This window comes from Topomyia yanbarensis, chromosome 1, assembly GCF_030247195.1.
Source record: "Topomyia yanbarensis strain Yona2022 chromosome 1, ASM3024719v1, whole genome shotgun sequence".
Taxonomy (NCBI): Eukaryota; Metazoa; Arthropoda; class Insecta; order Diptera; family Culicidae; genus Topomyia; species Topomyia yanbarensis.
Window position 1 is genome coordinate 25,387,259 of NC_080670.1, and position 13,339 is coordinate 25,400,597.

Consider the following 13,339-nt stretch of genomic DNA (forward strand, 5'->3'; position numbering starts at 1 on the left):
CTGTGTTTTAGATGCATTTTCTGGTGTGTACTTCTAGTGAATCTGGCTGGATGTTGTTGGCTCGAATCAAAACTTGTCAAAAGTAAACAAAGTTCATTTCATATCGTCAACATGGCGCCCAGGAATTCAACGGGGTGCTGGAGCGTTGCCAGAAAATTTTTATTTCCAGATTAAATTTTACTAAACTTCCCAGTTGAGTTCAGCCGGAACGCTGGCTGGTTCTAATTCGTATTCCGGCTCTGGTGACACAACTGATTCTAGTTAGAATGTTTAAGGGGTACCATTTCGATGCGGCTTAGCCGCATAACCAGCGATGCCAGATTTACAGACATGTCTGTATTTTACAGACTTTTGATGTCTCCTACAGACGTAGCCAGAGATCTACAGACTTTTAAAATGGTAATAGTGTTTAGTAAAATTGCACTAGAATAACTATTTTCGAATACGAGTGATTCCTTTACAATAGAATTCTTCTTTCAATCTATTTTTAAAGTAAAAGTTTAGCGTAACTACAATTTACACAACCATCTACAGACTTTTACAGACATTTTAGTTATTTTTCTACAGACATTTCAAAAAAACATGTGGCATCGCTGCGCATAACCGAGGCCTAGGAACCGAAGCGGCGCAAAGCCGCTGATGATCCGCCGGGCGAGGTGAACACCGACCCGCCGTCGGAAGCAAGCGAACCTGTGATCCACTCGCTTGCCCGGCTTACTCAAATATAGGGGCTATCCTTAGTTTAACGGACAGCACGCGTAAAAGCGATGTGGTGTAGCCACATTGGGTGGTGGACACAAAATAAAATTGGCAACGCTAACAAAATGTAAACACAAATGAACACTCCGGATGAACCTATCGTCAATTGACATTTCGACGAGTTTTGATTCGAGCCAATAATATGGGCCCATGAGCGCTTCGCCGAAAATGGGGTTCGTTGGAATACTAATATCACTCATTGGGGCAAAGAAAAGGTGATTCTTTTTCAACTAAATATAAAGTCATGAATAGAGGTAGAATAGGTCAAAAAATGGCGAGTACGCTATTTTGTAAAATTTCACGAAATTGATAAAAAAAATTAATTTTTGATGCCATAAGTACTTATATCTTTTGAGTAATAGAAGCTAGATTGTTGATGAAATATAAAAAAAATGTTTCTATTCAAAAACTCATCTAGAGGATATGTTAGAAAAATAAATGCAAAAGTGTTATTAAAAATTTGATTTTTTACTAATTGACCCTCGGTAGTATGTTTAAATTACTTTTACGGTGGACAATATAAAAGATATAGCTTCGTTTTCATGATAAAATTTTGCACTTTACATGACTGTTCTATTATTTTAAATAGTGGTTTGGGGAGGTTCTAATTTATTTAAAACCATAAAATTAACTTTCTTATGGTTCGAGATACAGTTTTGTAATATTCCAGAAAATTGAAGAAACTCTAATTTAAAAAAAAACTTTGTCGAAGAACTTTGTCTTGTATTTTTCATTTTACAAGAAATTTAAGGAAAAAAATTATGGTGTTTCTTTAAATAAAACGGTGTTATTTATACAACTTTTGCAGTTGAGAACCGTTTGTCTTGATATACTAAATCTCTAGCTTCTTTTGTTATAAAGTTACATAGACTTTCTACTAAAAATAAATTACTTTTTAAGTAATTATTACAAGATATACAAAAATATCGCATTGGCCATTTTTTGGTAATTTGTACTACAAATTATGATATTACATATGACGGTATTTAATGTTAAGCGCCCTAATTGAAGATAATGCTATTTGAAAAAGTTATTATGTAAAAGTTCTTATAACTTTGAACGGAAAAAGTTTAGTAGTTGGTGAATATGAACAAATTATGCACCCTAAAATAATTTTTAAGTTGTCCAAGGGTTACTTTAGTGTAAAATAAAAACTACAAGAGTTATAGAAATAAAACCGTTTTTTCCAAGGAACACCCTAAAGCTTACATTTGGATTTGTCGTGCAATGGAAAGTATAAAAGAATTTTTTTTCTTCAATGTGTTATTCTACAACTTTACCGAAAACACTTCAGCTCTATCTCGAATCGTTAAAAAGTTAAATTTTAAATCTTGCTGAATTTAGAAACACCCTAGCCTCTCTTTAAACGAAAAGCACAACAACTTTCCCAAACATATTGCAAGGCTAGGTCATTTAGTTTTAGCAAAACGCTAAAATTCCTGCTAAATTTCTTTCTGGACAACTTTGCACTGCGGGGAGACTTGACCAAAAGATTTTTGAAATATTAGAACAAAACAAAATGGCATAAAAGATGCTGTAATTATTTTTTCCATATTATCTAGGTCTTTAAATAATAGTAAAAATTATAAAAATAGTTTTTCATAAATTTTTATTTTTTTTATTTTATTTTGTTATAGGGCTATATATTGCTTGTAGCATTAAAAACTGGATTCTATCCGCAATGCGCACTTACCATTCTTCTTGTATATTCTTATCCTAGATTGGTTCGTTCAACCAGTCTGTCAATGAAAACACCATCTCTATTATTTGAAATACACTCAGGTTTTTTTTTACGCGGGGGATACGAACCGCGTAAATGAAAACCGCGTAAATTTCAAAATCCGCGTAAATGAAAACCGCGTAAATTTCAAAATCCGCGTAAATGAAAACCGCGTAAATTTCAAAATCCGCGTAAATGAAAACCGCGTAAATTTCAAAAACCGCGTAAATGAAAACCGCGTAAATTTCAAAAACCGCGTAAATTTCAAAATCCGCGTAAATGAAAACCGCGTAAATTTCAAAATCCGCGTAAAAAAAACCGCGTAAAAAAATACCGCGCAAAAAAAAACCGCGTAAAAAAAACTTGAGTGTACATGTGTTTTGACAGCTCGCAGTTTTAAGATCACTGGCATTTTGAAAGTGCGGAGTCTAGGTTAATTTTCTACGCGGTCATTTTTCAACCGATTTTAAATTTTTTGAGTGTTCTGGAAAGAAGAGAGACCGTAACCTTGAAAGTTCATGCGAGCAGGTTTCTAATTTGAAAAAAAATATAACTTTGCCAATCTTCAACCGATTTTGATAATAAATAGGTCGTTGGATGCGGAATTAAATGTTCTTCTTAAATTTCTATTAAAAATAGACGCCTCCTAATAGAAATGTAATAATATTCGTAATTTTTAATGAAAAAAATCGTGAAATAAAAGATACTTTCAGATTGTTGTCCCAAAATCGCATAGTATTTTTAACAAAAGATCATATGTTAGCAAATCGTTGGAAAGGTCTGTTTTTTTTCTTTTCAGAACAAAAATCGGTTGAAAAATGACCGCGCCAAAAAGTTTCTGTGCCGAAAGTAGTTTTTTGCTATAAATCAAGATTTTAAGGGTATATGGTCGGTGTTAGGTCAGACCGGACTAAGTGACAAAATATTGATTTCGAAAAAAACGAGTTTAAAGTTTGAATCGCAGCATCCTTTACAGTATGATTGTAAATTAATTTTTGCCATAATTCTTGTTTATTGTTACATATTTCAAATCTGGCAGTAGTTGAATGTAGCTGACGATATTCTTTATCCAGTGCTATCATTATCTAATTTTTTGATGTTTTGCGACTTAGTCCGGTCTGACTTAACACCGACCATATGAAATTGATCAAACGTAGTTTTGTGTTGTATTTGACTAGATCCACAACCTTTAACAGATCACTTAAAAAGTATATTTTTTTTTATTTTGTGGCACCGTGTTGAATCTCGCGCTTGGACAAGTATTCTCCTAAATTGTTAGAATATTATACATTAAAACACGAATAACGTCATATAAAATGCAAATAACACTTTAGGTACTTAGGTTAGTATGGATATAGTGCAAAAAATATCCATCCCAAATAAGCTGAAGAGACATCACGCACATTATTTGCTTTGCCTTGTATATTTCCACAGCACCTGTGACTAGCATTTCTTTTCCCCCTACATGATGCTCATTTTTTTAGCTCCAGTAAAGGTCACTAGCAGGTCTTGTTACTTCATTCAAAGTTGCGTGTGTTTTTTTTGTTCTTATCGCTCGTTTCAAGTACAGAACTCCACTCCCGATAGAATGACTCCGACGTCAGCGACGAACCCGTCGCCCAGTGAGATAACCACTGCGTTGCGCGGTGCAGCTTCAACAGCACCGAGAGAGAGAGAGAGCCGCAATGATGATCGGAGCTTTCGGGGAGCCCGATTGATCAGCAGCGCGATCCCAACGCAGCTCGGCCGCACACGAATGTGTACATATTTTCCTGCAACCCGTTGGTAGGAGTTAGTCTGTTGTGAGCTTTTGAACGGTGCGGATCATCAACCTTCCCTGAAGTGAATCTCCGATCGAAGGGAGATCTTTTGGATTTGGTGCGTTGCATTGGACCCGAGACATATTGAGTTGGAAGTAAGCGCGCGCGGGGTAATTTTCCAACGGGACTTGAAGGGGCCCCACCAGGAGCTGGGTCCGTTCCGTTTCGGTGTGAACGACATAGGAAACTAGTGCGTAAACGATTGGTTGATTTGGCAGAGGGAAAAGTGACAAATTTGTGAAGGCCCCGGGAACGACCGGAGTGGAAAGTGAAGTTCTGCCTTGCGGGCAAAGAATGTGAATTGTCGCAGTTATCTTTCGGTCGGTCAAAGTAGCAAGTAGTAGGAAAGTGACAGTGAAAGAAGTTACGGCTGGTACTGCGTCGAAGTGAATGTGGTTTGGTTTGAGTGCTGCTGCCGTAGGAGAAGACGGTTGACCAGTGAAGCACTAATTGTGGGATTAACAAACGTTCCCCTAGAAGAACTGGAGTAGGACGGACCAGCGGAGAACCGTTAAGATGCTGTCGAGACGAGAGTTTATCGTTGTGGCTGGAGCAGTTGCGATATGTAAGTTGTTGAATGATTGGACTTTATAGCATACGCGCGAGTGTGTGTTTTGTCGGGATCGACCATTATTCATAGCCATGGGATTTGAACGGAATGGTGTCACTGAAAAAGAGAATCCACACTTATTTGGGTCAATTGCGACTTAAGCTGTAATGCACTGGCAGGGGGGCAAACACCGGGACGGCACACATTCGTACTGCGTTGCAGGGGAAATCACTATTTCAATTTCTCCGATGAGTTAAAGCAGCGGCCGATTGCTCTGCTGTCGGAAGCAAAACCGAGAAGGCAAGCAATTTTGCCCCGTGGCTCGCGCGAGATGGTGTCAAGGTAATTAATAGACTAACCGGGAGCTGGTGTTGTCCCTTTCCCCCTATTTTGTTAGCTACTTTGTTGAACATCACGTTGCTTTCGAGCCGTAAATCATGAAAGATATGAGCCTGGCCGAAATTATGGTAGTAAGGCGGGACCATCAAATAAACTAATTGAATCAAAAAAACGTAAGGCGGAATCACAAAATTTTAGAAATTAAAACATAAATCACTCCAGAGCAAAAATGCAAATCAAAAACTACAACCCTGCTATCGAAAGCGACCGGCTGCTTTTCGACGGACAGCGCGCGTAGAGAAAATTTGAATTAAACATTGGTTTTCTTAAATTTGAAGCTATTATCACCTGCTTTTCGGGTCTGCTGCTTAATTTTAACGATCTCGCCGCTGATCGCGGAGTTTTAATGCTAACACTGTACACAGCCGGCCGCGATAGAAAGGAAAATTATTGACCCATATTTTGCTGTCGGTAAACCATTTTACTCACGCGGGTTTTTCTGTGCGATTTTTAAGTCTTGGTGAGTTTTGAAGTTGAATAGGAATTGCATACTATTTGATGCTCAGTTGAAACAGAGCAATCGTATTCATTCGACAAATGTTTCTAAGCCAGGAGAAATTTCTTTTAGTCAATCTTCACTATTCTCAAGCATTACTCAAGCATGCTAAGACAAAAGGCATCAATTCATAAAGACTGTGTACTAAAATACTTCATTCTAAACAAATCAAACAGGACGTCTCTAAGTTGAAGTGTGTATCCGACGGTCGATGATAGTGTGTAGTACTCTCATCGACAAATTAATCTTTAGCGTAAACGTACAGTAAATTTGATTAAACGTGCCTTCTAAAATAAGGAAAAGCTTAGATTCAAGAACCGTTTGGCATGAACTTCTATGTTGGCCTCATCGTATATCCGACCGCACAACTCGCAATATTACAGTCTAAAAGGCGGCTGACGTAAACAGGGAACTCAGTTTTTGGACAAAACAATAAGACCGCTGCGGAATTAACATTTGACTTATCGCCACTAACCTGTACGTAATGATTAAGATGACACCATCTAGCAGCGGGCTCTGGTACTGATGCGTAAATGTGCGTTATCATCTTTGTGGAATGAAATATAATGTGATGCAAACGAGGATATCAATTTAATGAGAAGAAGAACTCAATATTCAACGAAACGTAAAATTACATCAAGTGATCCTAAGAGTAAGTGAGAGTCTCTATTTGATTACTTTCTCTTTCAGTATAGGTATATCGAAATACTCTGATCTCGACTAGCATATTATCGAAGACTGCGCATCCAGAAGACTGGCAACTCTGTCCAGAATCTGGAGACAGTAACAGCAACGCCATTTGCGGGTAAATGTGGTACTTCCCATAGTGATGCACACATACACACACACATATATATCAGGAGCGGATCCAGAAAAAAAATTCGGGAGGGGTCCGAAATTTTGATTTTGGAATGAACATTGTACAATAAATTATACGTCAAAAGCTCATTTAATGAAAATCAGTTTTGGTGGTAAAATTTGGTTTCAACTGATTTTATGTTTAAAACTAGTATAAAATTAAAACTAATTTAAAATTTCTCAAAAGGTTAAAAAATTTCGGAGGGGGTCCGGACCCCCAGGACCCTCCCCCTGGATCCGCCACTGATATATATATATATACACTTGTGCATTGAGCTTCCTACCTTCATACAATAGAGGTACTAGGTTTGTTCCAGTACATGGAAGTTACTCCCTGTTGCTCCGGAGCAAAAAATTCTTGCTCCTTTTCACTCCGGTTTGCTACCAGAAGAAGAAATAAGAGAAGAAGATAGTACAGGAACGATTTTCTCCCTGTTTGCTCCGGAGTACTTCCAGTTTCTCCTGGTACTGGAACAAACCTACTGTAACCTCTGTCGCTTCTCGTTTGTATGGGGGGGAAGGAAAGAGATATCAGTCTTCTTAATATGTAGTCTTCGATAGAACCGAACTGATGCCAAGTTCACGGCTTAGTGGTTACTGGGGAAATTTTGTATTTGGAATATGCCAATTAAACTTGCCCAAAAAACTTCTTTAATTACGTAAAAACTAAAATAAAATCGGATTATTTCCCAACAGAAATGCATCTTGATGGAAAGGTAGGCGATAACTCAGAGGAAATCTGCAATCTTTTTGCAACATTCTTCCAGGAAGTTTACACTACATTTTCAGAGAAGGATCGAGAGCGTGAATACTTTTCATTCCTCCCAGAACTTTCAAGAGATATTAACATTAAACAGATAAAAGTACATACAATCATGGATGCCTTAAAAAACTTGGATAGCTCTAAAAGCCCTGGACCTGATGGCGTTCCACCGGTGTTTTTAAAAACTTTGTCAATAGAACTAACCGCTCCTTTATTTTGGTTTTTTAACATGTCTCTAGAATCAGGTTGTTTTCCTAAAACATGGAAAAGCTCTTTCCTAGTTCCAATTTTTAAAAATGGTAACAAATCCGATGTGCGTAACTATCGTGGAATAGCTATCATCTCGTGCATTCCCAAGATTTTCGAGGCGATTGTTAATGAAAATTTATTCCACCAAATCAAGAACAGAATTACCCATGTGCAACATGGTTTTTTCAAAGGGCGTTCTACAAGTACAAACCTACTCGAATTCATTAACTACACATTAACAGCAATGGATAACGGAAACCACGTTGAAGCTCTTTATACAGATTTTAGCAAAGCATTTGATCGCATCGACATATCCATGCTACTTTTTAAATTAGAAAAAATGAGGTTTGAGCCAGGACTTCTTACATGGGTACAATCATATCTTACAAATCGTGAACAAGCTGTTAGATTTAAAGGGATAAAATCAATCCCAATTCAAGTTACATCAGGAGTCCCTCAAGGGTCTCATTTGGGCCCGCTATGCTTTATTTTATTTGTTAACGACATTTCCTTCATTCTAAAAAATGTAAAAGTTCTTATATATGCTGATGATATGAAACTGTTTCTAGAAATAAGAAATGGTGAAGACTTTCAGACATTTCAAAACGAAGTAAATATATTTTATACATGGTGTAATAAAAGCCTGCTGAAACTGAATGTAAAAAAATGTAATTCCATAACATTGAGTAGAAAGAATAATATACAGAACAATAGAATCTTATTGGGAAATCAACAAGTAGAAAAGTGTGACAGAATAAGAGACCTAGGAGTTATTATAGATTCCAAAATAACATTCATAGATCATTATAACACAATAATTAACAAAGCAAACAGCACACTAGGTTTTATTAAACGCTTCAGCTATAATTTCCAAGATCCCTACACAATAAAAACATTATATGTAGCCTATGTGCGTTCAACACTAGAATATTGTAGTATAGTTTGGTCGCCTTTTTCAGCAACGCATGCAAACCGGATAGAATCAGTACAAAAGCAGTTTTTGATGTTCGCTCTTCGTAAACTAGGTTGGACTGGACTACATTTGCCATCTTATGAAGCACGGTGCATGCTAATTGACATTCAAACCTTGAAAGATCGTCGTGAATTTTCTATGGTATCATTTGTAAACGACATTGTATCACATCGTATTGATTCAATCGAACTTTTATCGAAACTAAATTTTTATGCTCCTTCTCGACAACTACGTAACCGCAGCATCTTTTGTACAATTCGCCATCGCACTAATTATGCCAAGTTTGGCCCTTTAAACCAAATGATGAATATTTACAACAAACATTGCGAAAGCATTGACTTCACTATGTCGAAAACAAAATTTAAGCAGCAGTTTAAAGTAAACCAAAATTTCAACTAGTGTTAAGTTAGTTTAATAATTATTGTAAGAAACCGGTCTACATCTGATTGACGACTTGAAATAAATAAATAAAATAAATAAACGTTTTATAAAAAAGTTTTGAAAAAAAAGTTTGTTTATAGTATAATATGGACTTAATTTTTTTTGTGTGCTATAGAAAATAACACTAAATGCTCAAAAAACAATATCGCCCACAACTTCTATAAAACAAAATGTTAAGCAACGTAATCTCGTTGAAGAATGCATTTCACATTTCTTGGGCAACACAATGAGAGATAGCGTCTAACGGAAACGGAGAAAAGGGAGTCCGCCAACTTACTCCAACCACCAACTAGTCTTTTCTTATTCTTTTAGTTCTAGTTATTTTCCGTCTTCCTATTTCCGCTACGGGGCCAAACACCGACGCCAGAGAGGTGACTCCCACACTCTCTGGACTAGATATCGTCCAATCAACACATGGTCCAGGACCAACGGCTTTACTTCCCTTCCGAAGGAAGGTGAGACCACAGAATTTTATCATCTCAGAAAAATATCAACGACCTCGGCTGGGATTGAACCCAGACCAACTGGGGTGAGTGGCGGTCTCGCTTACCACTCAACCACCGGCACCGTCACCAACTAGCCTCGGGCTGCCCTAATTTCAACACAATGCAACGTCTCCCGGTCGAAAAAAAAAAGATGGGTGGGTAATGTCTGCGACATAACCGGAGAGATGTAGAATACATAAGGAACACGTTCTTCAAATATGTTGATACTCATTAGGATTTTCGGACAAAAGCTGATTTGGGCGAGGAATATTTCAAATTATTCTTTACAAAAATGATGGTGGTCCTGAAAAGGACCGGTTTTGTTGGCGTTGTTGGCCTTGGTGAGGGAGATGGCTAACGATGAAATTAATTGTTAGCATGAGGAAGTCGCGTAGTACTGGCCAATGGAAGAACAGATAATAATTGATTCCTGAAAATCAATTTTTCTTTATTCATGTAAATTATACATACTTACAAATCTAACAGAAGATTCCTGATCATATTTCTGTATCATTAGTGCGAACATTGTGTAATTTGGTTAAGTACAATGAAAGTTACAAACTTTCCAAACTCGACCTTCTGTTCCTTCAGAAATATTGAAATGGGGTGTCTATATTAAACCGTTAGTCGTGGTCACAATAAAAAAAGATGAGTGGGTAATGTCTGTCACATAACCGGAGCGTCGTGATTTCAATTCGAGACGTTAATTTAAATCTAATAATATTCAACAGAATCACGTTTGAATGGGAAATTTTCAAATAATTCTCTATGGTAATAATGGTGATTCTGAAAAGAACCTTTGGTATCGGCGTTGGTGTTGATGGTGATGCGCTGGATCGTTGGATATTTTTGGCATGATAGTTACGTGCCTGGCGAACTGTTTTGTAGCCTCGAACAAAACGACAAGACTGGCTTCTTCGGGTACCATTACGGCTGAACTTTATAAGCTTAGCTCGACTTTGAAATCCGGCACAATCTCACGAATCAGACACTGGTAGGGCCATTTTGTTTGCTACTAGCACGGAGCTGCACAAAAAAATCATTTAATGCAGTTAGTTCACGGGGGCTGCCAAAAAGCTTGAATAGAAGCATGCGACTTCAACGTTTCTCTTAAACACATGCAACAACACATTCGTTTTGGTAATACTTATAACAGTAGAAAGGAATGGAAAAGCAGTGCACGAAACGAGCGAGAGGATAATTTAAATTTTTGTTCCGTGTGCAAGCTACTTCTTTCCACCCAACGTATTATGTTGCTTGTTGAAAATTTGCTACACACCTTAAAATGAAAGTTTCAGTTTAACTCTCACTAGAACACAATTGATTGGTCCTGAAAAGAACCGTTGCTTTTATTGTAATTTACGCCCACTCCCACAAACCGACCAAGTAGGCACTGGCTTCATTACGGCTGAGTTTTGTAAGCGTAGCTCGACTTTGAAGTAATACACAACCTTACGAACCAGGCGCTGGAATGTTAGCCAGCGGATTAGTTGCTCCGTTGCCCTTTAGTTGGGGCGAAATACTAGCATGGCGACAGTTCCTGATCGGTAGTTGGTTGCGATGGGCCACCAGTAGCTGGGGCACTTTTGCGGACCGTCATCATCGCCAACTGCTTTCCTCCGGTGGACTGGCTGCTTGCTAGTGCTTGAACGAATACGAATGATGAGAAAAACCGACCGACCAATATTCATATATGAAAACACGAGAAAGCACTACTATCGCTCTCCCGCTCGTTTTCGTGCCATTCCTGTGCCTTTCCTTTCCGTTCGGCTACCAATACTAGCATAACCAAAACGAATATTCTGTCTTTCCATCGCCTTCAATCTAGTGGCCAGTGCTAGCAAACTTGCATGTTCAGTTTTTCAATAACAACATTCCAACAATATTTTCAAAGAATGTTGCAGATTTGAAAAGAAGGAAGGAGAAGATTTTCACAAATTTAAATTCTTTCGTGTTATTTGTTAGCGCTGATAAAGGCTATTTAGTTTAATCAACGGAGGCTTCCAAAAAGTTCGAATAAAAGCATGCGACTAGTGTACTTTGCACGTTCTATATTTTATCAATACTAGAGAGGATCAATAAAATAATTCAAATTGTAATAGCGACATGCAATTGTGGCAACACTGGTCATGAGATGGTGGGGGAACACGCACATTCCTTTTAGTTATGATGGTATTAGCAGCAGAAAGGAATGGAAAAGCAGTGCACGAAAACGAGCGAGAGAGGATAATTTAAATTCTCTTTCTTTCCACACATCGTATTTCTTATATTGCTTTCTGAAAATTATTTGTTATACACCATAAAATGTAAATTACAGTTTAACTCTTATTAGAACACAATTAATTGGTCCTGTAAAGAACCGTTTATTGTTTTATTGCGGGAGCATAATTCAGATGCACTCCCCGCGGACACGGTGAGCTAGAACGCACTATTTTGCATTCTCGAACAAACCGACCAAGTAGGCATCGTTGGCTTCTCGGGGCATCATTACGACTGAGCTTTGTAAGCGTAGCTCGACTTTGCAGTCCTGCACAATCTCACGACCCAGACGCTGGAACGATAGCCTACTCTGTTGCCCTTTAGTTGGGGCGAAATTCTTGCAGGGCGACAGTTCCTGATCGGGTTGCGATGAGTCACCAGTAGCTGGGGCACTTTTTCCGCCGTCGTCATCGCCAACTGCTTTTCTTCGGACTGCCTGCTTGCTAGTGCTTGAACGAATATGAATGATGAGAAAAACCGACCGACAGATATTTATATAATCGCGCTAATATGCACTACTATCGCTTTCTCGCTCGTTCTCGTGCCGTGCATGAGCCTTTCCTTTCCGTCCGGCTTCTAATGGCCTAACCAAAGGAATATGCCGTCTTTCCCCCACCAAGTGCTCTCGTCAAGCAACCCAATGCGAATAACCATACGAACAAACATGTAATGGACCTATATATAAACTTTTCATTATTTTATTGTTCGGTTGGTCTACCATAACGACGGCTCTGTGCGGGATGGGCTGAAAATTTTCACTTTTCCGAGTCGTTTTCGAAAGATTTTTCAAAACACATTTTTTTGTTATTAGTACATGTTATACATACTTCAAATTTTAATACAGCATAGAGGAACATATTTGCAACAAATTGGTCTAAAAATCAAATCATTCTGTTAAGTATGATAAAAGTTATTAACGTTCAAAATCTGACGCGGCGCCGCAGCCGATATTTTGAAACGGGACCCCTATATTGAAACCTTAAATGTATTCTACATTAAAAGAATGCGGACGAACATGGTCAGGCGATTTAAAAAGTTTGACTAATTGCCCCCAGGAACAAATGCAATTTGCGGATGCGATTTAAAGGCAATTTCAATACTCAGACAAATTTTCTGGCGGCTGAAATGGACTTTCGGTTGTTTTTCGCGTTTTTCCAACATGGCGGTTCATGTTTGGCTTAAGCTTAAATTTTTTTAACAATTGGCATGTTCTCGCATGAATTTTGTTTGTCTAGTGCACTTCATTAAGCCAACGTATGTGGGAAATTGTGAAATCATGTGTAAGTATAGTAGAACAAGATCTTTGATCTAAATTCCTAATGAACTTCAGATTGTGGTAAGTTTTGGTGTGCAATATCATATTCACCATTAATTCTTCATATAGTTTGGTGGTGTTTAAGTGAGTAGATAATGAACCCGAAAATAAGTATTATTTGTAATTTTCAAATAAGGCAACTAAAAGCGATGAAAAAGCGCGTTCCGTGGGCGATTTGGGGGCGATTTAAAGGCGAGTAGGTCGGCAAAAAAATGACGGCGGCAAATCACCCAAATGTTGCATTTGAAATAG

The 13,339-nt window shown here is 38.0% G+C and overlaps 1 protein-coding gene across 1 annotated transcript in view; it reads left to right on the plus strand.

Moving 5' to 3' along the window:
* The first annotated feature begins 4,252 nt into the window (after positions 1 to 4,252).
* LOC131677127 (protein Skeletor, isoforms B/C) overlaps positions 4,253 to 13,339 on the plus strand; it is a 38,364-nt gene continuing 29,277 nt past the window's right edge. The window contains exon 1 of the mRNA XM_058956748.1: positions 4,253 to 4,864. Within this exon, the coding sequence (XP_058812731.1) occupies positions 4,816 to 4,864 (49 nt within the window). The 5' untranslated portion in view covers positions 4,253 to 4,815. The remainder of the gene's footprint in view (positions 4,865 to 13,339) is intronic.